Source organism: Elephas maximus, chromosome 5, assembly GCF_024166365.1.
Source record: "Elephas maximus indicus isolate mEleMax1 chromosome 5, mEleMax1 primary haplotype, whole genome shotgun sequence".
Classification (NCBI taxonomy): Eukaryota; Metazoa; Chordata; class Mammalia; order Proboscidea; family Elephantidae; genus Elephas; species Elephas maximus.
This window is the reverse complement of record NC_064823.1, coordinates 163590619-163615089: the sequence shown is the minus strand read 5'-3', so window position 1 is coordinate 163615089 and position 24471 is coordinate 163590619. Positions and strand designations below refer to the sequence as shown.

The 24471-nt window shown below is 50.0% G+C and overlaps 1 protein-coding gene across 2 annotated transcripts in view; it reads left to right on the top strand.

Annotated features, from left to right (window-relative positions):
- The window catches only part of HTRA3 (HtrA serine peptidase 3), a 72060-nt gene extending 50212 nt beyond the window's left edge, over positions 1–21848 (top strand). The window contains exons 7-9 of one of the 2 annotated variants that reach the window (XM_049886696.1): positions 15733–15781; positions 18243–18338; positions 20890–21848. In XM_049886696.1, coding sequence (XP_049742653.1) covers positions 15733–15781; positions 18243–18338; positions 20890–21055 — 311 coding nt within the window. In that variant the 3' untranslated portion in view covers positions 21056–21848. The other variant, XM_049886697.1, reaches the window with a different exon arrangement.
- The last annotated feature ends 2623 nt before the right edge of the window (positions 21849–24471 follow it).

Sequence of the window (24471 nt, the reverse complement as noted above, 5' to 3'; positions counted from 1 at the left end):
CCTAGTGCTCCTATAACAGAAATACCACAGTGGAGGGTGTCTCAGTCACCTAGTGCTGCTGTAACAGAAATACCACAGTGGATGGTGTCTTAGTCACCTAGTGCTGCTATAACAGAAATACCACAGTGGATGGTGTCTCAGTCACCTAGTGCTGCTATAACAGAAATACCACAGTGGATGGTGTGTCAGTCACCTAGTGGTGCTGTAACAGAAATACCACAGTGGATGGTGTCTCAGTCACCTAGTGCTGCTATAACAGAAATACCACAGTGGATGGTGTCTCAGTCACCTAGTGCTGCTATAACAGAAATACCACAGTGGATGGTGTCTCAGTCACCTAGTGCTGCTATAACAGAAATACCACAGTGGATGGTGTCTCAGTCACCTAGTGCTGCTATAACAGAAATACCACAGTGGATGGTGTCTCAGTCACCTAGTGCTGCTATAACAGAAATAGCACAGTGGATGGTGTCTCAGTCACCCAGTGCTGCTGTAACAGAAATACCACAGTGGATGGTGTCTCAGTCACCTAGTGCTGCTATAACAGAAATACCACAGTGGATGGTGTCTCAGTCACCTAGTGCTGCTGTAACAGAAATACCACAGTGGAGGGTTTCTTAGTCACCTAGTGCTGCTGTAACAGAAATACCACAGTGGAGGGTGTCTCAGTCACCTAGTGCTGCTGTAACAGAAATACCACAGTGGATGGTGTCTCAGTCACCTAGTGCTGCTGTAACAGAAATACCACAGTGGCTGGTGTCTCAGTCACCTAGTGCTGCTGTAACAGAAATACCACAGTGGAGGGTGTCTCAGTCACCTAGTGCTGCTATAACAGAAATACCACAGTGGATGGTGTCTCAGTCACCTAGTGCTGCTATAACAGAAATACCACAGTGGATGGTGTCTCAGTCACGTAGTGCTGCTATAACAGAAATACCACAGTGGATGGTGTCTCAGTCACCTAGTGCTGCTATAACAGAAATACCACAGTGGATGGTGTCTCAGTCACCTAGTGCTCCTATAACAGAAATACCACAGTGGAGGGTGTCTCAGTCACCTAGTGCTGCTATAATGGAAATACCACAGTGGATGGTGTCTCAGTCACCTAGTGCTGCTATAACAGAAATACCACAGTGGGTGGTGTCTCAGTCACCTAGTGCTGCTATAACAGAAATACCACAGTGGATGGTGTCTCAGTCACCTAGTGCTCCTATAACAGAAATACCACAGTGGAGGGTGTCTCAGTCACCCAGTGCTGCTATAACAGAAATACCACAGTGGAGGGTGTCTCAGTCACCCAGTGCTGCTATAACAGAAATACCACAGTGGAGGGTGTCTCAGTCACCTAGTGCTGCTATAACGGAAATACCACAGTGGATGGTGTCTCAGTCACCTAGTGCTGCTCTAACAGAAATACCACAGTGGATGGTGTCTCAGTCACCTAGTGCTGCTATAACAGAAATACCACAGTGGATGGTGTCTCAGTCACCTAGTGCTGCTGTAACAGAAATACCACAGTGGAGGGTGTCTCAGACACCTAGTGCTGCTGTAACAGAAGTACCACAGTGGAGGGTGTCTCAGACACCTAGTGCTGCTGTAACAGAAGTACCACTGTGGATGGTATCTCAGTCACCTAGTACTGCTCTAACAGAAATACCACAGTGGATGGTGTCTCAGTCACCCAGTGCTGCTATAACAGAAATACCACAGTGGATGGTGTCTCAGTCACCTAGTCCTGCTGTAACAGAAATACCACAGTGGATGGTGTCTCAGTCACCTAGTGCTGCTGTAACAGAAATACCACAGTGGAGGGTGTCTCAGTCACCTAGTGCTGCTGTAACAGAAGTACCACAGTGGATGGTGTCTCAGTCACCTAGTGCTGCTCTAACAGAAATACCACAGTGGATGGTGTCTCAGTCAACCAGTGCTGCTATAACAGAAATACCACAGTGGATGGTGTCTCAGTCACCTAGTGCTGCTGTAACAGAAATACCACAGTGGAGGGTGTCTCAGTCACCTAGTGCTGCTGTAACAGAAATACCACAGTGGACGGTGTCTCAGTCACCTAGTGCTGCTGTAACAGAAATACCACAGTGGATGGTGTCTCAGTCACCTAGTGCTGCTGTAACAGAAATACCACAGTGGATGGTGTCTTATTCACCTAGTGCTGCTGTAACAGAAATACCACAGTGGATGGTGTCTCAGTCACCTAGTCCTGCTGTAACAGAAATACCACAGTGGATGGTGTCTCAGTCACCTAGTCCTGCTGTAACAGAAATACCACAGTGGATGGTGTCTCAGTCACATAGTGCTGCTATAACAGAAATACCACAGTGGATGGTGTCTCAGTCACCTAGTGCTGCTGTAACAGAAATACCACAGTGGATGGTGTCTTATTCACCTAGTGCTGTTGTAACAGAAATACCACAGTGGATGGTGTCTTAGTCACCTGGTGCTGCTATAACAGAAATACCACAGTGGATGGTGTCTCAGTCACCTAGTGCTGCTGTAAGAGAAATACCACAGTGGATGGTGTCTCAGTCACCTAGTCCTGCTGTAACAGAAATACCACAGTGGACGGTGTCTCAGTCACCTAGTGCTGCTATAACAGAAATACCACAGTGGATGGTGTCTCAGTCACCTAGTGCTGCTGTAACAGAAATACCACAGTGGCTGGTGTCTCAGTCACCTAGTGCTGCTGTAACAGAAATACCACAGTGGAGGGTGTCTCAGTCACCTAGTGCTGCTGTAACAGAAATACCACAGTGGATGGTGTCTCAGTCACCTAGTGCTGCTATAACAGAAATACCACAGTGGATGGTGTCTCAGTCACGTAGTGCTGCTATAACAGAAATACCACAGTGGATGGTGTCTCAGTCACCTAGTGCTGCTATAACAGAAATACCACAGTGGATGGTGTCTCAGTCACCTAGTGCTCCTATAACAGAAATACCACAGTGGAGGGTGTCTCAGTCACCCAGTGCTGCTATAACAGAAATACCACAGTGGAGGGTGTCTCAGTCACCTAGTGCTGCTATAACAGAAATACCACAGTGGATGGTGTCTCAGTCACCTAGTGCTGCTGTAACAGAAATACCACAGTGGAGGGTGTCTCAGACACCTAGTGCTGCTGTAACAGAAGTACCACAGTGGAGGGTGTCTCAGACACCTAGTGCTGCTGTAACAGAAGTACCACAGTGGATGGTATCTCAGTCACCTAGTACTGCTCTAACAGAAATACCACAGTGGATGGTGTCTCAGTCACCCAGTGCTGCTATAACAGAAATACCACAGTGGATGGTGTCTCAGTCACCCAGTGCTGCTGTAACAGAAATACCACAGTGGATGGTGTCTCAGTCACCTAGTCCTGCTGTAACAGAAATACCACAGTGGATGGTGTCTCAGTCACCTAGTGCTGCTGTAACAGAAATACCACAGTGGAGGGTGTCTCAGTCACCTAGTGCTGCTGTAACAGAAATACCACAGTGGATGGTGTCTCAGTCACCTAGTGCTGCTATAACAGAAATACCACAGTGGATGGTGTCTTAGTCACCTAGTGCTGCTATAACAGAAATACCACAGTGGATGGTGTCTCAGTCACCTAGTGCTGCTATAACAGAAATACCACAGTGGATGGTGTGTCAGTCACCTAGTGGTGCTGTAACAGAAATACCACAGTGGATGGTGTCTCAGTCACCTAGTGCTGCTATAACAGAAATACCACAGTGGATGGTGTCTCAGTCACCTAGTGCTGCTATAACAGAAATACCACAGTGGATGGTGTCTCAGTCACCTAGTGCTGCTATAACAGAAATACCACAGTGGATGGTGTCTCAGTCACCTAGTGCTGCTATAACAGAAATAGCACAGTGGATGGTGTCTCAGTCACCCAGTGCTGCTGTAACAGAAATACCACAGTGGATGGTGTCTCAGTCACCTAGTGCTGCTATAACAGAAATACCACAGTGGATGGTGTCTCAGTCACCTAGTGCTGCTGTAACAGAAATACCACAGTGGAGGGTTTCTTAGTCACCTAGTGCTGCTGTAACAGAAATACCACAGTGGAGGGTGTCTCAGTCACCTAGTGCTGCTGTAACAGAAATACCACAGTGGATGGTGTCTCAGTCACCTAGTGCTGCTGTAACAGAAATACCACAGTGGCTGGTGTCTCAGTCACCTAGTGCTGCTGTAACAGAAATACCACAGTGGAGGGTGTCTCAGTCACCTAGTCCTGCTGTAACAGAAATACCACAGTGGATGGTGTCTCAGTCACCTAGTGCTGCTATAACAGAAATACCACAGTGGATGGTGTCTCAGTCACGTAGTGCTGCTATAACAGAAATACCACAGTGGATGGTGTCTCAGTCACCTAGTGCTGCTATAACAGAAATACCTCAGTGGATGGTGTCTCAGTCACCTAGTGCTCCTATAACAGAAGTACCACAGTGGAGGGTGTCTCAGTCACCCAGTGCTGCTATAACAGAAATACCACAGTGGAGGGTGTCTCAGTCACCCAGTGCTGCTATAACAGAAATACCACAGTGGAGGGTGTCTCAGTCACCTAGTGCTGCTCTAACAGAAATACCACAGTGGATGGTGTCTCAGTCACCTAGTGCTGCTCTAACAGAAATACCACAGTGGATGGTGTCTCAGTCACCTAGTGCTGCTATAACAGAAATACCACAGTGGATGGTGTCTCAGTCACCTAGTGCTCCTATAACAGAAATACCACAGTGGAGGGTGTCTCAGTCACCCAGTGCTGCTATAACAGAAATACCACAGTGGAGGGTGTCTCAGTCACCCAGTGCTGCTATAACAGAAATACCACAGTGGAGGGTGTCTCAGTCACCTAGTGCTGCTATAACGGAAATACCACAGTGGATGGTGTCTCAGTCACCTAGTGCTGCTGTAACAGAAATACCACAGTGGATGGTGTCTCAGTCACCTAGTGCTGCTGTAACAGAAATACCACAGTGGAGGGTTTCTTAGTCACCTAGTGCTACTGTAACAGAAATACCACAGTGGATGGTGTCTCAGTCACCTAGTGCTGCTAGAACAGAAATACCACAAGTGGTTGGCTTTAACAAGGACATTTATTTCCTCGCAGTAAAGTAGGCTAAAAGTCTAAATTCAGGGCATCAGCTCCAGAGGAAGGCTTTCTCTCTCTGTTGGCTTTCTCTTCAATGTTCCCCCGGACTAGGAGCTTCTCTGCACAGGAGCCATGAGTCCACAGGATGCCCTCTGCTCTGGGTGCTTCTTTCTTGGTGGTATGAGGTCCCCAAGTCTCTGCTCGCTTCCCTTTTCTTTTTCTCTTTTGAGAGATAAAAGATGGTGCAGGCCATACCCCATGGAAACTCCCTTTACATTGCATCAGGGATTTGACCTGGGCAAGGGTGGCGTTACAGTCCCGCCCTAATCTTCTTTAACATAAAATTACAATCAGAAAACAGAGGACAACCACACAATACTGGGAATCATGGCTTAGCCAAGTGGACACATATTTTTGAGGGACATAATTCAATCCATGACAGGGAGAGAACTGGAGAGGCCAGTGAGGTGGGGGCTGCTCAGGAGGGGGCAGGCAGGAGAAGACCCGTGGAGGTGGCCTTAGGGCAGGGACCTGATGAGGGGAGCGGGTGCAGGCTCAGTGGAATTGGGAAGCCCGTGGCAGGAGCCGATGACGTGCACCTGTCCTCGTATTGAGCGTGTGCCGGGCAGGTTCGGGATTAGCGAGGAGCCGGGTGGGTGGGAGAGGGGGCCAGCTCACCAGCCACATCGCACTGCTCAGATGCTAGGTTCTACTCCAAGTGTGGGGGCCGTTGGAAGGTTCCGGTGGGAGTGATATTTGTAAGGGTCCCTCTGGCTGCAGAGCAGGGAGTAAACAGCTGGGACAAGAGTGGGTGCTGGGGACCGTGGGAAGGTCTTGGCTGCCCTCCAGGTGGTATGGCCCTTTTGGTGATGGCAGGGGGTGACAGCAGCTGCGTCCAGGGTCCACCTTGGGCACCGAGCCGACAAAGTTTGCTGAGGTGGGATATGGAATTTGAGGGGGAGAGAAGTGGAGGGCACCTCCAGGGTCTGAGCATGGGGGGTTGGGGTGCTGTTTGCTGACATGGGGACCTGGGGGCAGTCACTGTGGCGAGGCTGCGGCCGCGATTAGCTGTGACACACGCGAAAGCCTGGCACAGGGCTGGTGCCCGACCCGTAACTCTCACTTTGGTTTTGCCTTTGTTGTTCTTAGTAGACTATTTTAAGAGCAGTTTTAGGTTTACGGAAAAACTGTGCAGAAAGCAGAGACCTCTGTGTACCCGCTCCCTCCCGCACAGTTTCCTCTTTTATTAATGTCCCGCATTCCTGTGCTAGGTCTGTTACCACTGATGGGCAGGTCTGTTACCACTGATGGGCCAAGACCGATATATTGTTATTAACTAGAGTCTACAGTTAACGTCAGCGCTCACTCTGTGTTGTGTAGTCCTGTGGGCATTGACAAATGCCTCATGTCACACGTGCACCGTGACAGCATCACACAGCATAGTTTCCCTGCCGTAAAAATGCCCTGGGCTCCCCCGTTCACTCCTCCCCCTTCCGTCTGGGCCCCTGGCAACCCCTGATCTTTTTACTGTCTCCATCTTGTTCTTGTTAGGTGCTGTTGAGTCGGTTCTGACTCATAGCGACCCTGTGTACTACAGAATGAAACACTACCCGGTCCCATGCCATCCTCACAATCGTTGTTATGTTTGAGCCCATTGGTGTAGCCACTGTGTCAATTCATCTCATTGAGGGTCTTTCTCTTCTTCACTAACCCTCTACTCTACTAAGCCTAATGCCCTTCTCCAGGGTCTGGTCCCCCCGATAACATGTCCAAAGTGCTTGAGACGAAGTCTTGCCTTCCTCCCTTCCAAGGAGCACGCTGACTATATTTCTTCCAAGATGGATTTGTTTGTTCTTCTGGCAGCCCGTGGCACATTCAATATTTTTGGTCAACACCGTAATTACAATGCATCAGTTTTTCGTCTTCCTTATTCATCGCCCAGCTTCCCCATGCACACGAGGCAATTGAAAATACCATGGCCCAGGTCAGGCGCACCTTAGTCTTCAAGGTGACATCTTTCCTTTTTAACACTTTAAAGAGGTCTTTGCAGCAGGTTTGTCCAATGCAGTATGTCACTTGATTGCTTGACTGCTGCTTCCATGGGCGTTGATCGTGGCTCCAAGTAAAATGAAATCCTTGACAACTTCAATTATTTTCCCTGTTTATCATGGTGGTGTTTATTCAAAATGGCCAATACCAGTCCATTTCAGCTCGCTAACGCCTAGGATATAGATCTTTATGCATTGCATTTCATTTTTGACAATGACAAATTTTCCTAGATTCGTACTTCATACGTTGCACATTCTGATTATTAATGGATGTTTGCAGCTGTTTCTTCTCATTTTGAGTCGTGTCACATCAGCGAATGAAGGTCCTGAAAGCTTGGCTCCGTCCTCATCATTAAGGCTGACTCCACCTTGAGGAGGCCGCTCTTGCCCAGTTGTCTTTTGAGTGCCTTCCAACCTGGGGGGCTCATCTTCCTGGCACTGTGTCAGACAGTGTTCTGCTATTCATAAGGTTTTACTAGCCAGTTTTTTCAGAAGTAGACTGCTGCGTCCTTCTTCCTAGTTGTCTCAGTCTAGAAGTTCTATTGGAACCTGCCCACCAAGGGTGACCCTGCTGGTGTTTGAAATAGTGGTGGCAAACCTTCCAGTATCAAGACAATACGCAAGCCAGCGCAGTGTGACAAGCTGACAGACGTGTGGTGGACTGCCTCCATAATATTGCCTTTTCCAGAATATTGGGTAGTTTTGTTGTTTTAAATGAATTGAGGTTAAATACACATACCATACAGTTTACTATTTTAAAGTGTACAATAAGAGGCATTTCGTCCCTGGGTGGTGCAAACAGCTAAGTGCTCAGCTACTAGCCAGGAGGTTGGAGGGTCAAACCCGCCCCCAAGGTGCCTGAGAAGAAAGGCCCTGGTGACCTGCTCCTGAAATGTCGCAGCCTTGCGAACCTCGTGGAGCAGCTCTGACACCTGGGGTAGCCATGAGTCGGAATCCACAGGTCGGCAGCTGACAACACCAACAGCCGGTTCACAGTGCGGCACGACACCACCTCGCTAGTTTTAAAACGTTTCCACCACCCCGAAGAGCACCCCATGCCCTTTAAGCAGGCCCCCTTCCGCATCCCCCCTCCCCTGTCTTGCTATTGTTTTGTTACCATCGTTGATGTTAAACCCCCGCTGCCGCCGAGTCGATTCTGACTCATAACGACCGTACAGGACAGAGTAGAACTGCCCCGTCGGGTTTCCAAGGAGCGGCTGGTGGATTCGAACTGCTGACCTTTTGGTTGGCAGCTCATCTCTTAACCACTGCGGCACCAGGGCTACTTTCTCCTGATTAGTGTGGCTAAATGTTTATCATTTTCATTGATTTCAAAAACCAGCTTTTGGTTTCATTTATTTTCTCTGTTGTGTTTTTCTTTCCAATTTCACTGATTTCCACTCTTACTGTATCCTTTCACCTGCCTACTTTGGGCTTCATTTGATCTTCTTTTTCTAGTGTTTCAGGTAGAAAGGTCATTGATTTGAGACCTTTCATCTTTTCTAATATAGGCATTTTAGTTCTGTTAATTTTCCTCTAAGGCAAACATGTCGCCTTGAAGACTAAGGTGCCCGACTCAAGCCACGGTGTTTTCAACCACTTCATATGCACGCAAAAGCTGGATAATGAATAAGGAAGACCAAAGAAGAACTGATACCTTTGACTTACAGTGTTGGCAAAGAAATTGAATATACCATGGACTGTCAGAAGAACAAGGAAATCTGCCTTGGAAGAAGTACAGCCAGAGTGCTCCTTAGAAGCATGGATGGCAGGACTAAGTTGCACATAATTGGGACATGTTACCAAGAGGGACCAGTGCCTGGAGAAGAGCATCAGGCTTCATAAAGTAAAGGGTCAGCGAAAAAGAGAAAGACCCTCAGCAAGATGGATTGGCACAGTGGCTGCAACGACGCACTCAAGCAAAACAAGGATTGTGAGGGTAGTGCAGGACCGGGCAGTGTTTCGTTCTGTTGTGCATAGGGTTGCTATGAGCTGACTCGCTGGCACGTAACAACCACCACCTAACAAAGGACTGCTTTACCTGCATCCTACAAGTTTTGCTGTGTTGTTTTTTGTCCAGTTCAAAATACTTTCTAATTTCCGTTTTCATTTGTTCTTTGAAGATAGATTTCTTAAAAAAATAAAAAAACCATTGCCATCAAGTGGATTCTGACTCATTGAGACCCTATAGGAGAGAGTAGAACTGCCCCATAGGGTTTCCAAGGAGCAGCTGGTGGATTTAAACTGCCGACCTTTTGGTTAGCAGCTGTAGTTCTTAACCACTATGCCACCAGGGATTCCTTAGAAGTGTATTATCTAGCTTCCAAGTATTTGGGAATTTTCTAGATACCTTTCTATAATTGATAGTTTAATGTCTTGGCGATCAGAGAGCATATTTTGTATAACAGAAATTTTTTTTTATTAACTTTTATTGAGCTTCAAGTGAATGTTTACAAATCAAGTCAGTCTGTCACATATAAGTTAATATACATCTTACTCCTTACTCTCACTTGTTCTCCCCCTAATGAGTCAGCCCCTCCAGTCTCTCCTTTCATGAAAACTTTGCCAGCCTCCAACTCTCTCTATCCTCCCATCCCCCCTCCAGACAGGAGATGCCAACACAGCCTCAAGTGTCCACCTGATATAATTAGCTCACTCTTCATCAGCATCTCTCTCCCACCCACTGTCCAGTCCCTTTCATGTCTGAGGAATTGTCTTCGGGGATGGTTCCCGTCCTGTGCCAACAGAAGGTTTGGGGACCATGCCCGCCGGGATTCCTCTAGTCACAGTCAGACCATGAAGTCTGGTCTTTTTATGCGAATTTGGGGTCTGCATCCCACTGATCTCCTGTTCCCTCAGGAGTTCTCTGTTGTGCTCCCTGTCAGGGCAGTCGTCGGTTGTGGCCAGGCACCAACTAGTTCTTCTGGTCTCAGGATGATGTAAGTCTCTAGTTCATGTGGCCCTTTCTGTCTCTTGGGCTCTTAGTTGCCGTGTGACCTTGGTGTTCTTCATTCTCCTTTGCTCCAGGTGGGTTGAGACCAATTGCTGCATCTTAGATGGCCGCTTGTTAGCATTTAAGACCCCAGACGCCGCATTTCAAAGTGGGATGCAGAATGTTTTCATAATAGAATTATTTTGCCAATTGACTTAGAAGTCCCCTTAACCCATGGTTCCCAAACCCCCGCCCTTGCTCCGCTGACCTTTGAAGTATTCATTTTATCCCGGAAACTTCTTTGTTTTTGGTCCAGTCCAGTCCAGTTGAGCTGACCTTCCATGTATTGAGTGTTGTCCTTCCCTTCACCTAAAGCAGTTCTTATCTGCTAATTAATCAGTAAAAAACCCTCTCCCTCCCTTCCTCCCTCCCCGCCTCGTAACCACAAAAGTATGTGTTCTTCTCAGTTTATACTATTTCTCAAGATCTTATAATAGTGGTCTTATACAATATTTGTCCTTTTGCTTCTGATTTCGCTCAGCATAATGCCTTCCAGGTTCCTCCATGTTATGAAATGTTTCACAGATTTGTCACTGTTCTTTATCGATGCGTAGTATTCCATTGTGTGAATATACCACAATTTATTTACCCATTCATCTGTTGATGGACACCTTGGTTGCTTCCAGCTTTTTGCTATTGTAAACAGAGCTGCAATAAACATGGGTGTGCATATATCTGTTTGTGTGAAGGCTCTTATTTCTCTAGGGTATATTCCGAGGAGTGGGATTTCTGGGTTGTATGGTAGTTCTATTTCTAACTGTTTAAGATAACGCCAGATAGATTTCCAAAGTGGTTGTACCATTTTACATTCCCACCAGCAGTGTATAAGAGTTCCAATCTCTCCACAGTCTCTCCAACATTTATTATTTTGTGTTTTGTGGATTAATGCCAGCCTTGTTGGAGTGAGATGGAATCTCATCGTAGTTTTAATCTGCATTTCTCTAATGGCTAATGATCGAGAGCATTTTCTCATGTATCTGTTAGCTGCCTGAATATCTTCTTTAGTGACGTGTGTGTTCATATCCTTTGCCCACTTCTTGATTGGGTTGTTTGTCTTTTTTTTTTTTTTTTTCCGAGATTTCATACTACTGAATTCCATGTCAACATAAACACTGAAATGGCTCCTCAGCCATCTCCCTATTCTTTTTTTTTTTTAATAACTTTTATTAAGCTTCAAGTGAACGTTTACAAATCCAATCAGTCTGTCACATATAAGTTTACATACATCTCACTCCCTACTCCCACTTGCTCTCCCCCTCTTGAGTCAGCCCTTTCAGTCTCTCCTTTCTTGACAATTTTGCCGGCTTCCCTCTCTCTCTATCCTCCCATCCCCCCTCCAGACAAGAGTTGCCAACACAATCTCGAGTGTCCACCTGATATCATTAGCTCACTCTTCATCAGTGTCTCTCTCCCACCCGCTGACCAGTCCCTTTCATTTCTGATGAGTTGTCTTCGGGGATGGTTCCTGTCCTGTGTCAACTGAAGGTCTGGGGAGCATGGCCGCCGGGATTCCTCCAGTCTCAGTCAGACCATTAAGTTTGGTCTTTTTATGAGAATTTGGGGTCTGTATCCCACTGATCTCCTGCTCCCTCAGGGGTCCTCTGCTGTGCTCCCTGTCAGGGCAGTCATCGATTGTGGCCGGGCACCAACTAGTTCTTCTGGTCTCAGAATGATGTAGGTCTCTGGTTCATGTGGCCCTTTCTGTCTCTTGGGCTCTTAGTTGTCGTGTGGCCTTGGTGTTCTTCCTTTTCCTTTGCTCCAGGTGGGTTGAGACCAATTGCTGCATCTTAGATGGCCGCTTGTTAGCATTTAAGACCCCAGACGCCACATTTCAAAGTGGGATGCAGAATGATTTCAAAATAGAATTATTTTGCCAATTGACTTAGAAGTCCCCGCAAACCATGTTCCCCAGACCCCCGCCCTTGCTCCACTGACCTTTGAAGCATTCATTTTATCCCGGAAACTTCTTTGCTTTTGGTCCAGTCCAATTGAGCTGACCTTCCATGTATTGAGTGTTGTCCTTCCCTTCACCTAAAGCAGTTCTTATCTGCTAATTAATCAGTAAAAAACCCTCTCCCTCCCTTCCTCCCTCCCCGCCTCGTAACCACAAAAGTATGTGTTCTTCTCAGTTTATACTATTTCTCAAGATCTTATAATAGTGGTCTTATACAATATTTGTCCTTTTGCCTCTGACTAATTTCGCTCAGCATAATGCCTTCCAGGTTCCTCCATGTTATGAAATGTTTCAGAGATTCGTCACTGTTCTTTATCGATGCGTAGTATTCCATTGTGTGAATATACCACAATTTATTTACCCATTCATCCGTTGATGGACACCTTGGTTGCTTCCAACTTTTTGCTATTGTAAACAGAGCTGCAATAAACATGGGTGTGCATATATCTGTTTGTATGAAGGCTCTTGTATCTCTAGGGTATATTCCTAGGAGTGGGATTTCTGGGTTGTATGGTAGTTCTATTTCTAACTGTTTAAGATAACGCCAGATGGATTTCCAAAGTGGTTGTACCATTTTACATTCCCACCAGCAGTGTATGAGAGTTCCAATCTCTCCGCAGCCTCTCCAACATTTATTATTTTGTGTTTTTTGGATTAATGCCAGCCTTGCTGGTGTGAGATGGAATCTCATCGTAGTTTTAATTTGCATTTCTCTAATGGCTAATGATCGAGAGCATTTTCTCATGTATCTGTTGGCTGCCTGAATATCTTCTTTAGTGAAATGTGTGTTCATATCCTTTGCCCACTTCTTGATTGTGTTGTTTGTCTTTTTGTGGTTGAGTTTTGACAGAATCATGTAAATTTTAGAGATCAGGCGCTGGTCTGAGAAGTCATAGCTGAAAATTCTTTCCCAGTCTGTAGGTGGTCTTTTTACTCTTTTGGTGAAGTCTTTAGAAGAGCATAGGTGTTTGATTTTTAGGAGCTCCCAGTTATCTGGTTTCTCTTTGTCATTTTTGGTAATGTTTTGTATTCTGTTTATGCCTTGTATTAGGGCTCCTAGGGTTGTCCCTATTTTTTCTTCCATGATCTTTATCGTTTTAGTCTTTATGTTTAGGTCTTTGCTCCACTTGGAGTTAGTTTTTGTGCATGGTGTGAGGTATGGGTCCTGTTCCATTTTTTTGCAAATGGATATCCAATTATGCCAGCACCATTTGTTAAAAAGACTATCTTTTCCCCAATTAACTGACACTGGGCCTTTGTCAAATACCAGCTGCTCATATGTGGTTGGATTTATATCTGGGTTCTCAATTCTGTTCCACTGGTCTATGTGCCTGTTGTTGGACCAGTACCAGGCTGTTTTGACTACTGTGGCTGTATAATAGCTTCTGAAATCAGGTAGAGTGAGGCCTCCCACTTTCTTCTTCTTTTTCAGTAATGCTTTGCTTATCCGAGGCTTCTTTCCCTTCCATATGAAGTTGGTGATTTGTTTCTCTGTCACCTTAAAAAATGACATTGGAATTCGGATCGGAAGTGCATTGTATGTATAGATGGCTTTTGTTAGAATAGACATTTTTACTATGTTAAGTCTTCCTATCCATGAGCAAGGTATGTTTTTCCACTTAAGTATATCCTTTTGAATTTCTTGTAGTAGAGCTTTGTAGTTTTCTTTGTATAGGTCTTTTACATCCTTGGTAAGATTTATTCCTAAGTATTTTATCTTCCTGGGGGCTACTGTGAATGGTATTGATTTGGTGATTTCCTCTTCGATGTTCTTTTTGTTGATGTAGAGGAATCCAAGTGATTTTTGTATGTTTATCTTATAACCTGAGACTCTGCCAAACTCCACTATTAGTTTCAGTAGTTTTCTGGAGGATTCCTTAGGGTTTCCTGTGTATAAGATCATGTCATCTGCAAATAGAGATAATTTTACTTCCTCCTTGCCAATCCGGATGCCCTTTATTTCTTTGTCTAGCCTAACTGCCCTGGCTAGGACTTCTAGCACGATGTTGTATAACAGAAATTTTTAAAAAATATTGAGAATTGTTATATAGTTCAGAATATACAAACGTTATTTCTGGGTCCGCTCCGATTCATTGAATTTTCTCCTCAATATGGGTCATGCTTTTTTACTTGCCTGATAATTTTTTATTGGATGCCAGACATCGTGAATTTTACTTTAGTGGGTGCTGGATATTTTTATATTCCTGTAAATATTCTTGTTTTTTTTTTTTTTTTTCCTGGAACACAGTTAAGTTTGGAAATAATTTGAAAGTTCCAGATTTTGCTTTTAAGCTTTGTTGGGTGGGACCAAAACAGTGCTTAGTCTGGACTTAATTTTGACCCACTACTTAGGCAGAAGGTCCCTGGATGGCACAAACCCTTCGTTCTCAGTTACTAACCAAAAGGTTGGTGGTTCGAACCCATCCAGCAGCACCACGAAAGACAAGCCTGGTGAGCTGCTTCTGTGAAGCCTGGAGTCAAGGAAACACTATGGGGCTCAGTTCTACTCTGTAACACATGCGGTCGCCCTGGGTCAGCATCGACTGGATGGCGATGGGTGCTGAGGCAAAACCCTTCTGAGTACTTGGCCTGGTGCCCAGTGAATTATGAGGTTTTCCTTTCTGGTCTGTAGGAGCAGGCGCTATTCCTGGTGCGGTGTGAGCACCAGGGATTATTCCACTAATGTTTCTGGGTGGTTCCTGCCCTGGTGTTGGGTATTTTCTCACGGGCATGCGTGCATCAGTACTTGGCTGAATACTTGAAGGGGCCAAAGGGGCCCCCCTGAGAGTCCGTGGGGTTCCCTGTGTAGCTCCCTCCCCCCGGCTTTCTGTCCAACAAACTGTTGTGGCCTCCACAGAATCCCAGGTCTTTCTCTTCAATTCAGGGAGTTCCCAGACTCCACCCAGGTTCCCCTCCCTGAGACACAGCCTGAGACTTGTAGACAGCAAGCTGGGACAATCTTAGGGCTCACCTGTTCATTTTCTGTCTCTCAGCCATCTCTGTCTTTGATGCGTAATGTCCAGTGTCTTGAGAACTGTGGTTTCATATATTTTGCCTGGCTTTTTAATTGTTTTGGACAGCAGGATAAATCAGGTCCCTTTTCTCCATCTTCGATGGAAATTGAGTCACTCGCTTGAAGAGAGTTGAGATTCAGCCTCTGTCCTCTGAATGAGGGCCTGTGTGTACCTTCAGAGGAGGGCATGGGGAACTGACAGTGCTCACCCTGGAAGACAGTGCAAACAGTGCTCACCGTGGAGAAGGGTGAAGGACAGACAGTGCTCACCGTGGAGGAGGGTGAAGGACAGACAGTGCTCACCGTGGAGGAGGGTGAAGGACAGACAGTGCTCACCGTGGAGGAGGGTGAAGGACAGACAGTGCTCACCGTGGAGGAGGGTGAAGGACAGACAGTGCTCACCGTGGAGGAGGGTGAAGACAGTGCTCACCATGGAGGAAGTTGCGCTCTACCTAGAAAAGTGTGCAGGATAGACAGCAGGACAGGTTTGCTGCCGCATGGAGGGTGCGGGTTGCAGCCCCTGGAGCTGACTGCTCTGGGCTGGGCAGGCAGCTCACAAGGGCTCCTGCTGGTTTCAGGAGGGTTTCTGTCCCCTGTAGTCTTGTTGATCTAACCAAGTCCATGGTTTGTTTGCAGACTTGAAGAAGCGGTTCATCGGCATACGGATGCGGACCATCACACCCAGGTCAGTGTCTGGAAGGCAGCCCTGCACCCCTCCAGCCACCTACACCCTGGCCTCCTCCCAGGCCCTGGCTCTGCCTTGCCTGCTGCTTGCTGGTCCTCAGAAGAGCAGATCTGCTTTGGCTCCTGAGCCTTTGCTCAGCTGGTCTAGCCCTCTGCCGGGGACACTGTTCCCCTTTTCTGCCTGGTACATTCCTTTATAGCCTCGGGACTCCACTGAGGCACCCCTTCCTCCACGAAGCCTCCTGGATTTGTCTTGGGATTGCTGTAACAAATCACCACACAGTGGGGACCTTAGAACAACTGAAATGTGTTCTCTCACAGTCTGGGAACCAGAAGTCTGAAATCAAGGTGTCAGCAGTGCTGTGTTCCCTCCAGAGGCTCTAGGGAAGGATCCTTCCCTGCCTCTTCCAGCTTCTGGTGGCCCCAGACGTCCCTGGGTTTGTGGCCACATCACTCCAATCTCTGCCTCTGTCTTGACGTGGGCAACTGTCTTCTGTGTCTCTGTGTCCAGACCTCCTTCTCCTTTCTTTTATGAAGACACCAGCCATTGGATTTAGGCCCCACCCTAATCCAGGTTAATTTGATCTCAGTATCCTTCATTAACTACATTTGCAAAGACCTTATTTCCAAACAAGGTCACATTCTGAGGCTCTGGGTGGACATGAATTTGGAGGACACTATTCAGCCCACAGAGCCCTAGTGGCGAAGTGGTTAAGAGGTCCACCAACCGCTCCTTGGAAACCATATGGGGCACTTCTATTTGCCCTATAGGGTCGAAATGAGTCAGAATGGACTTGATGCCAATGGGGCTATTCAGCCTACTGCACCTCCCAGGTCCCCAGGAGGGAGGAGGTGCCCCCTGTTTGCTCAGTAACCTGTCATCCGTCCACACCATTGCCCTGGTCCTCCCATGGGGATTCCTGTTTGTGGGCCTGCCTCCCTGCCTGACCCTGAGCTCCTTGGCAATGAGGACTGTATCCTGCTTGTCCCTCTGCTCTGCCTCTGACCAGGTCTGCTGCAGAGTGGTTGCCCTAGAAATACTGAAGGAGTGAAAACAGAAGTGGGTGGGAGGAGGAAGGAGAGGGAGGAAGGGAGGGAAATACAGTCAAGGTCACAGGATTGAAAAAGGCAGAGTCATTGCAGTGTGGAGCTCAGGGAAGAACTAAGGCAAGCTCAGTTGACGAAACCCTCAAACTCATTTTGTTATTGTGTGCTGTTGAGTCCATTCCAACTCCTGGTGACCCCATATGACAAAGTAGAACATCCCCCATAGGGTTCCCTAGGCTGAAATCTTTACAGGAGCAGCTGATAGGGTATCCTCCACGAAGCGGCTAGTAGGTTCAAACTACCAACCTTTCAGTTAGCAACCAGGTGCTTAACTATTGCATGACAAATCCATGCAATCCCTAAAATGATATTTCTCCCTGTATCAGCAACTGTTAATCTAGGGAATAAATTTGAAAGCAATTTGCATGAAAGACCAATATATGAATTTATCCTTTAAAAATAGCAGTGTTCTTCCATTCACCCACTTATCCATCCATCCACCCACCATACATCCACCCATCCATCCATCCATCCACCATCTATCCACCAGCCATCCTTTTGCCGTCCAAATATCCACACATCCATCAATTGACCTTCCATCCATCCATCCATTCACAATCCATCCACCATCCATGCACCCATCTATTCACCTTCCTTCCTTCCTTCCTTCCTTCCTTCCTTCCTTCCTTCCTTCCTTCCTTCCTTCCTTCCTTCCTTCCTTCCTTCCTTCCTTCCTTCCTTCCTTCCTTCCTTCCTTCCTTCCTTCCTTCCTTCCTTCCTTCCTTCCTTCCTTCCTTCCTTCCTTCCTTCCTTCCTTCCTTCCTCCCTCCCTCCCTCCCTTCCTTCCTCCCTCCCTCCCTCCCTCCCTCCCTCCCTCCCTCCCTCCCTCCCTCCCTCCCTCCCTCCCTCCCTCCCTCCCTCCCTCCCTTCCATCCATCCATCCATCCAGTCTCTGGCTCAGAGTAAGCAATGATAACTGACCCCTCAGACTCATAGTCCAGTGTGGGGATACTGACAAGCAAATAACCCGTGATGATTATATGTCATTCCCAGTGTGACGTGGCTGAAAGAACCAGGGGAAGCACCAACCCCCCCGCCCCCCACCGCCTCTGTTGGGGTAGAGGAGAAGGCAGTCTGGGAAGATTCCCTCGAAGAAGACTCAGCCTGGTCCTCAGGCACATGGTCTCCTTTCCACTGTACCAACCTTCCCTGTTTTTTTCTCAAGGATCCCTTGTCTAGTGGGCAAACAAAGAGCAGACAGTGACAACCCCACGTGGTCAGCGTTAGGACAGGGCAGTGGGCACCCAGAGAGGACTCCTTGTCTGGCCTGGGTGGCAGAGAGAAAGGCGCAGCTTCCTACCACAGCCGGTTCAGGAGCTCAGAGGCTGTTCTCTAACAGGCGAACTGTCTTTCAGCTTGGTGCAAGAACTGAAGGCCAACAACCTAAACTTCCCAGAAGTCAGCAGTGGGATTTATGTGCAGGAGGTTCTTCCAAACTCTCCTTGTCAAAGGTAGGCTCTGCCCAGCGGCAGCAGAGAGGCCGGATGGGAAGGTGCAGACGCTCTGGGAGGTGGGAGGCACTGACCTCTTGTGCTTACTGCTGTGTCCGTGGTAGACGTTGACCTCCCTGGCAAAGTGACGTGATAGGGCAAGTGGAAGCTGGGAAGGCTGCAGAATGTCCTTTCCTTAGGGTCTCGGGAGACAGAGGAGTGGAGGCTAAAACGTGTCCACCTGAGCCGACTTACCCCTTGCCTCTTGCCCACCCTGTGGCTGGCCGGGTCTTGCTGGGCCTCAGTCTCCTCACCTGTAAAGTGGGGATGATCCAGCCTACTCTTTCTACCCAGGGAGATGGTGTCAAGATCAAAAGAGATAAAGCATGGTTGTCTTTTAAAGAAGTGCCAAGGGCGAGAGAAGCGTTATAGTTGGCAACATTGTAATTCAAGGCGTGCAGTGCGGTGAGGTTACTATGTAACCATGTGGCTAATGTGTTTCCTGAGGACTTGAAACAAATTTCTCCCCCTACTTTGGCCTCAGAGTCCCTGGGCGGTGCAAATGGTTCACAAGCTCAGCTGCTAACCGCAAGGTTGGAGGTTCGAGTCTACCCAGAGGTGTCTCAGAAGAAAGGCCTATCAATCTACTTCCAAAAAATCAGCCACTGAAAGCCGTATGGAACATGTGGGGTTGCCCTGAGTGGGGGTCGATTCGGCAGCAGCCGATGTTTTGGACTCTGGCCTCTGTCTCCCATCTATACAAGGGATGGGTTGGATCAGATCAGAGGTTTTAAACAGTGTTTCCCGAAGCTGGGGCAATTCCCAGAGAGGTCTAAGGGGTCTAGGGTGTGGGGTGGAAAGGAGCCAGGCCACGGGACTCCAGCCCCACGCAGCCCCCGGACACGGCGGACCCGTGTTTCTGTTTTATATTCAGTGCTGTTCCCTGCAGCGTTTGAGATACGGCCCATCTTTGTCTCCTAAGGCTGCTGTAACACAAACCCCACAAGTGGGGGGCTTTAAAGATCAGAAGTTCATTTTCTCACAGTTCTGGAGGCTGGAAGTCCGCATCGAGGTCTCAGCCCTGTCTATTCCTTCCTCATCTGTAACCTGGGCGTTCTTTGATTCCTTGGCTCTCACACGGTGTCTGCCTTCCCCCATGTGTGTCTCTGTCTATTCTGGTTCTTTCATAACTCGGAAGGGATTGGGCTTAGGACTCACCCTACTCTAATATGATCTCATTCATATAACAAAGAAAACCCTGTTTCTAAACAGGGTCACATCCAGCTGTATAGAGGTTAGGATTCCAACATGTTTTCCAGGATACACAATTCAGTCCAGAAGAGGACCCTTCAGCTGAGCACTGTGGCCTTCGGGGGTGAACGCAGATGGCACCCACCCCACACACAGCTGCTTTCAGTAAGGATGGCCAAGAGATGGATACATGAAGCCAAAGGGTGACCACAGAAGTGCAGGCCTTTTATTCAGCCAGTCACTGGGTGTCACTGACTGTACGGGTGCCTCCCCAAGCCAGCCCAGCTGGCAAGAGCAGGAGGGAACCAGGCCAGTTCCTCCTTGCTGTGACCCAGGCAGGGCTGGTGGCTGCTCTCAGCCCGTTTCCAATGAGGAGCCTGAGGCTTAGAGAAGCTCCTTCTCCACGGTCACCCAGCAGGCACACATAGAGCCAGGGCTCAGAGCCTGGTCAGCCTGGCCTGGTGCCCGGACATTTACCGCTGTGTTCTCCTGCCTTCCTTCTGGGTGAGAAAGGCCTGAGGAGGGACAGTCACAGGGAGGCTGGCCCTGCAGCTCTGCCTCATCCAGCGCCAGAACGGGTAGTCATTGCGGCAGCATTAACACCCACCTGTGCCATATGCAAGGTGCTGCCTTATGTAGGGCTACAGATGGGGAAATTGAGGCTGGAAGTGCAGAGTGACTGGCCCCAGGCAGCCCCTCCAGGAAGGCTGCAGGCAGAACTTGAACCCAGTCCTTCTGATGCCCGGAAGAAGTCCTTTGGAAAAATGTGTGGCCTTCATATGACATCAGTTTTCTTCAGATCTTTGTGGAGGCCTGGGTGGTGCAAACGGAGCCGTGGTGGCACAGTGGTTAAGGTTGGCAGTTTGAATCCACCAGCTGCTCCTTGGAAACCTTGTGGGGCACTTCTACTCTGTCCTGTAGGGTCGCTATGAGCGGGAATTGACTCGATGGCAATCAGGTCGTGTAGGGTGGCACAGTGGTTAAGCACTCCACTCACTATTAACCGAAAGACCGGAGGTTTGAGTCCACCCAGATGTGCCTCAGAAGAAAGGCCTGATGATGTACTGAGAACTCAGCCGTTGGAAACCCCGTGTGGCACAGTTCCACTCTGACACGCAGGGGTCACCACGGGTCGGAGTCCACTCGATGGCAGCTGGTTTGACTTTTTGGTTTAAGAACTCTGCAGTCAAGGCACGGTTCTTTCCAGTTGAGGTTTTTTTTTTTTTGTCAGACTGTTGAGATGAGCTCACCGGAGGCTCAGACGCGGGGTTCTGGCCCAGCCGGAGCGTGCGTGGTGACTAGGTGTCTCCCCTGTTGGCAGAAGCGGCATCGAAGATGGCGACGTCATCGTCAAGGTCAATGGGCGCCCCTTGGTAAACGCCAACGATATGCAGGAGGCGGTACTGACAGAGTCACAGCTCCTGCTGGAGGTGCTCAGGGGCAGTGAGAACCTGCTCTTCAGCATCTCGCCCGAGGTGGTCCTGTGAGGTGGGTGTCGCCCCAGCGCCTGGCCAGAGCCTGCGATGACGGACAAGGGTCCCAGGCCTAGGAGCCTAAGGCATGCCAACCAGACAAAGGACCGTGCTCGGTCCTCAGCAGAGCCAAAACCCGCGCCCCCCACCCCAGAGGGCCAGAGGCCGGGCCAAGGCTCTGACATCAGCCTCAGGGGGGCTGGCTCCCTGTCCCGGTGCCTGAGAGGGCCACACGATGCCTCTGGGGTGGCCTTCCAAGGTTTTGGGTATCCAGAAGTGACTTCTGTAGCTCTCCTACGTCCCCTTGCCTTCGCACCTGTTGGTACTGCCCTCTGAAATGCCCCCCTGCTCCTCCTGCCCCGCCCTGCCCTGGCATGCTCTCCCCTCCTGGCCTTCCCTAGGGAAGGCCTCCTGGGCTCCAGCATCCCTCTGCCCCCATGCCCCCCCACACTGTGACCGGGGACTGTCCGCCCCACCGTCCGGAGCCCTGGCAGGCAGGACCACCTCCGGCTCCCCCTTAGCAGGCGGGGCCTGGCCGGGTGGCCGGGCACCCCGTGGACCACAAGGAGCTTGGCCGTCCAGGTTTCCTTCACATTCAGGAGGGCAGCATCCCAGAGGCGAACTTGGGGCCAAAGCACAGGTAGCAGGACCTGTGGGGAGAGGGCACCATGCAAGGACTGAGCCAGCTTCACCCCCTATACCACGCTGGGGTGGAGCAATTGCTTCTAAGGTGCCTTCTGTCTCATTGGGGACACCTGTTTCGGGGTACATTGTGAGCTTCCCTGTAAAATAAAGTCACATGTTGCTTGTACTGTCTGTTTCTCTACTGTATAGAAATTAAAGTTGACGAGCAAAGAGTCTGACCCCCCGCCAGCATTTTTCCCAGGGACCCACACCCAATGTGTTTCTAGGCCCACAAGTGAACCCTGGAGAGTGGCCTTTAACACAGCGCATCTTGGCCAGAACAACAAAACAACAGCTGTGGGGCTGTGGAACGTAGGCCGCCTGGGCTCAAACATCAGCCCCTCCCCCCTCCACTTCCATGCTCCCCCTGCCCTGGCTCCCATCTGTACAAGACGTGCGATGACCCTTCAACCTCCTGGTTGTCACGGGAGACAATGGGTTAACTCAAGGACCTGGCTGTGGGCACATCCCTTGAGCCTTTGCCTGTGTGCCAGGCCACATGGAGAGCTTGTCCACCATCTGTCCTGTTTCACCCTCATGGCAACCCTCCCAGCAGTAAGGAAACTCAGGCAGGAAGAGATTAAATCAAGTTCAAGAAAGAGGGAATTCCGGGCCGCTGACCACCTGAGCTCTGAGCCACCAGGCTGAGAGGACCCAGGACGTCAGGTAGCTTGTGACCCTGGCCGCCTGCTCCCTTCAGGAGAGGCTGGACGATGGCTGAGGTCCAAACCCCTCCACGCTCCAGAGCCTGGGAAAGACATGCCTGGATCTTTAAAGACTCACCACAGGGCTGAACTTGGGCAGCTTCAGCGGCCACACAGCAGACAGAATCCCCAAGGAGGGGCTCTTGGGAGACCCTGGGGACAGCTGGCCGGCACTGTGAGGCTGCGTGGCTGTGCCATGTGCACTGGGCAGCTAGAGGGGATGGGATCTCACAGGAGAGCCCTGGGGACCCACACCTGGGAAAAGACAGGAAGCCGTTGCTGGCTACTGACTGACAAGGGTGCTGTGACCTGAATCCCCACCCCTCATCTTGGGGTCTGTGGGCTCTGAAATCAGGCCAGGAGCCCCTGCCAAGGTAGGGCCAGCCCACTCCCAGCCCGTGGCCACCTCAGTCAGCACCCCCTCCAGCCCACCCAGCCACCACCTCCTCTCCTGTCAGGTACCATCATCTGACCTACCCCTCCTGCTCACAGCCCATCCGGCCACACGGCCCCAGAGCTGGGTCAGCCACACCTGGGGATGGGCCCGGCCTCCTTCGTCTCTGCCCCACCCAGAGTGGAGGTGGCCCATCCCAGCAGGTCCTGTCCATCCTGACCTCCCCTTTGCTCCTGCCCACCCGTCAGTATCCTAAGTCTGGTTCTAGCTGACAATCCAGAACAATCCTAAACCTGCCCCATCCAGGCCTCACTGACCGCCCCCCCCCACAAGGGCCTCAGCTTCGTACACCTTGTTTCTCCATCCTGGAGCCCCCTACCTCCCAGTCCCCCAACACTGTGGCCACATGAGCCTCAGCCAAGAGTCAGGAGCCTGTGGGGTACTGGGGACAGATGTAGAGGGCCACGGGCATGTGGGCAATAAGAACCATGATCTTGACCAAGGAGGAGAGCACAGAGGACACAGTGGGGGGAGGGGCACAGCAGGGGGAGGGGCAGGACACAGTGGGGGAGTGGCGGGGCACAGCAGGGGAGGGGTGCAGCAGGGGGAGGGGTGCAGTGGGGGAGGGGCAGGACACAGCGGGGGGAGGGGCGCAGTGGGCAAGGGGCAGGACACAGCGGGGGGAGGGGCGGGACACAGGGGCATGGTTGGGGGGCAGGGCTGAGAGGAAGAGGCACCTGGAGAAGCAACAGCTCACACTCCAGGAGGGTCACGATCACTGTAGAACTTTCTGGAACTAGCTCTGAGGCCTGCCTGCTCACACAGCACTGCAGAAGCCCACCTTTCCTCCTCAGAGCCCTGATGCCTCAGCAACATCTCCCATGGCTGTGCTGACCCTGGATGCTCCCTACCCCTGGATGCTGTGAGGGGCCGTGGGCTGCAGACACTGCTCCATGGGTGGCCGTGCTCTGATCCACCTGGACCTTGTACATGCTCACCTTTGCACTCGAGGCCTCTCTGAGGCCCACGTTCCCCTCCAGCCATGCCCACCATGCAGGGAGGAGCAAAGGCTGTGGGTCTGGAAGCTCAGTGCACACCCACCTCTGCACGCACTGGGACCTCAGTCACCACCTCTGAGCCTCAGTGCCACCATCTGTGAAACGGGATCATAACAAGTTCTTAACAATGTGGGTTCACCTAGAAGGAGGCCCTGGGTTGAGAGGGCAGGCACTGTATGTGGGAGGTGACCCTAAGCAGCAGAGTAAGTGGGTTCACAGACTCCCACCCTCCCTTGAGGGGCCACCCTGTGGTTGTTAACTCCCCACACTCTGGCTGCCCCATGCTGGGCAGAGTGGGGTCCTCAGTGCTGGAGAGGACTTCAGACCAAGGAGCAGAGGGACCTCTGCAGCTGCCGGTGACATGGGGGTGATGTGGGGCACCCAAACCCTCTGTTGCAGACAGGGGCTCGTGCCAGCCCCCAGCCCCTCGTAGCTGAGGCCCAGTACATGCCTATCAGTTCATTTATTTACAGCACCCCAGATACAATGCCCAGCTCCAGAACCTCCTTCTGCCCTGAGAACCAGCCCTGGGGTAGGAGGGGTCCCTCTGTGGAGGCCTCAGTGGCAGCAGCCCCCCAGCATCGCCCCTTC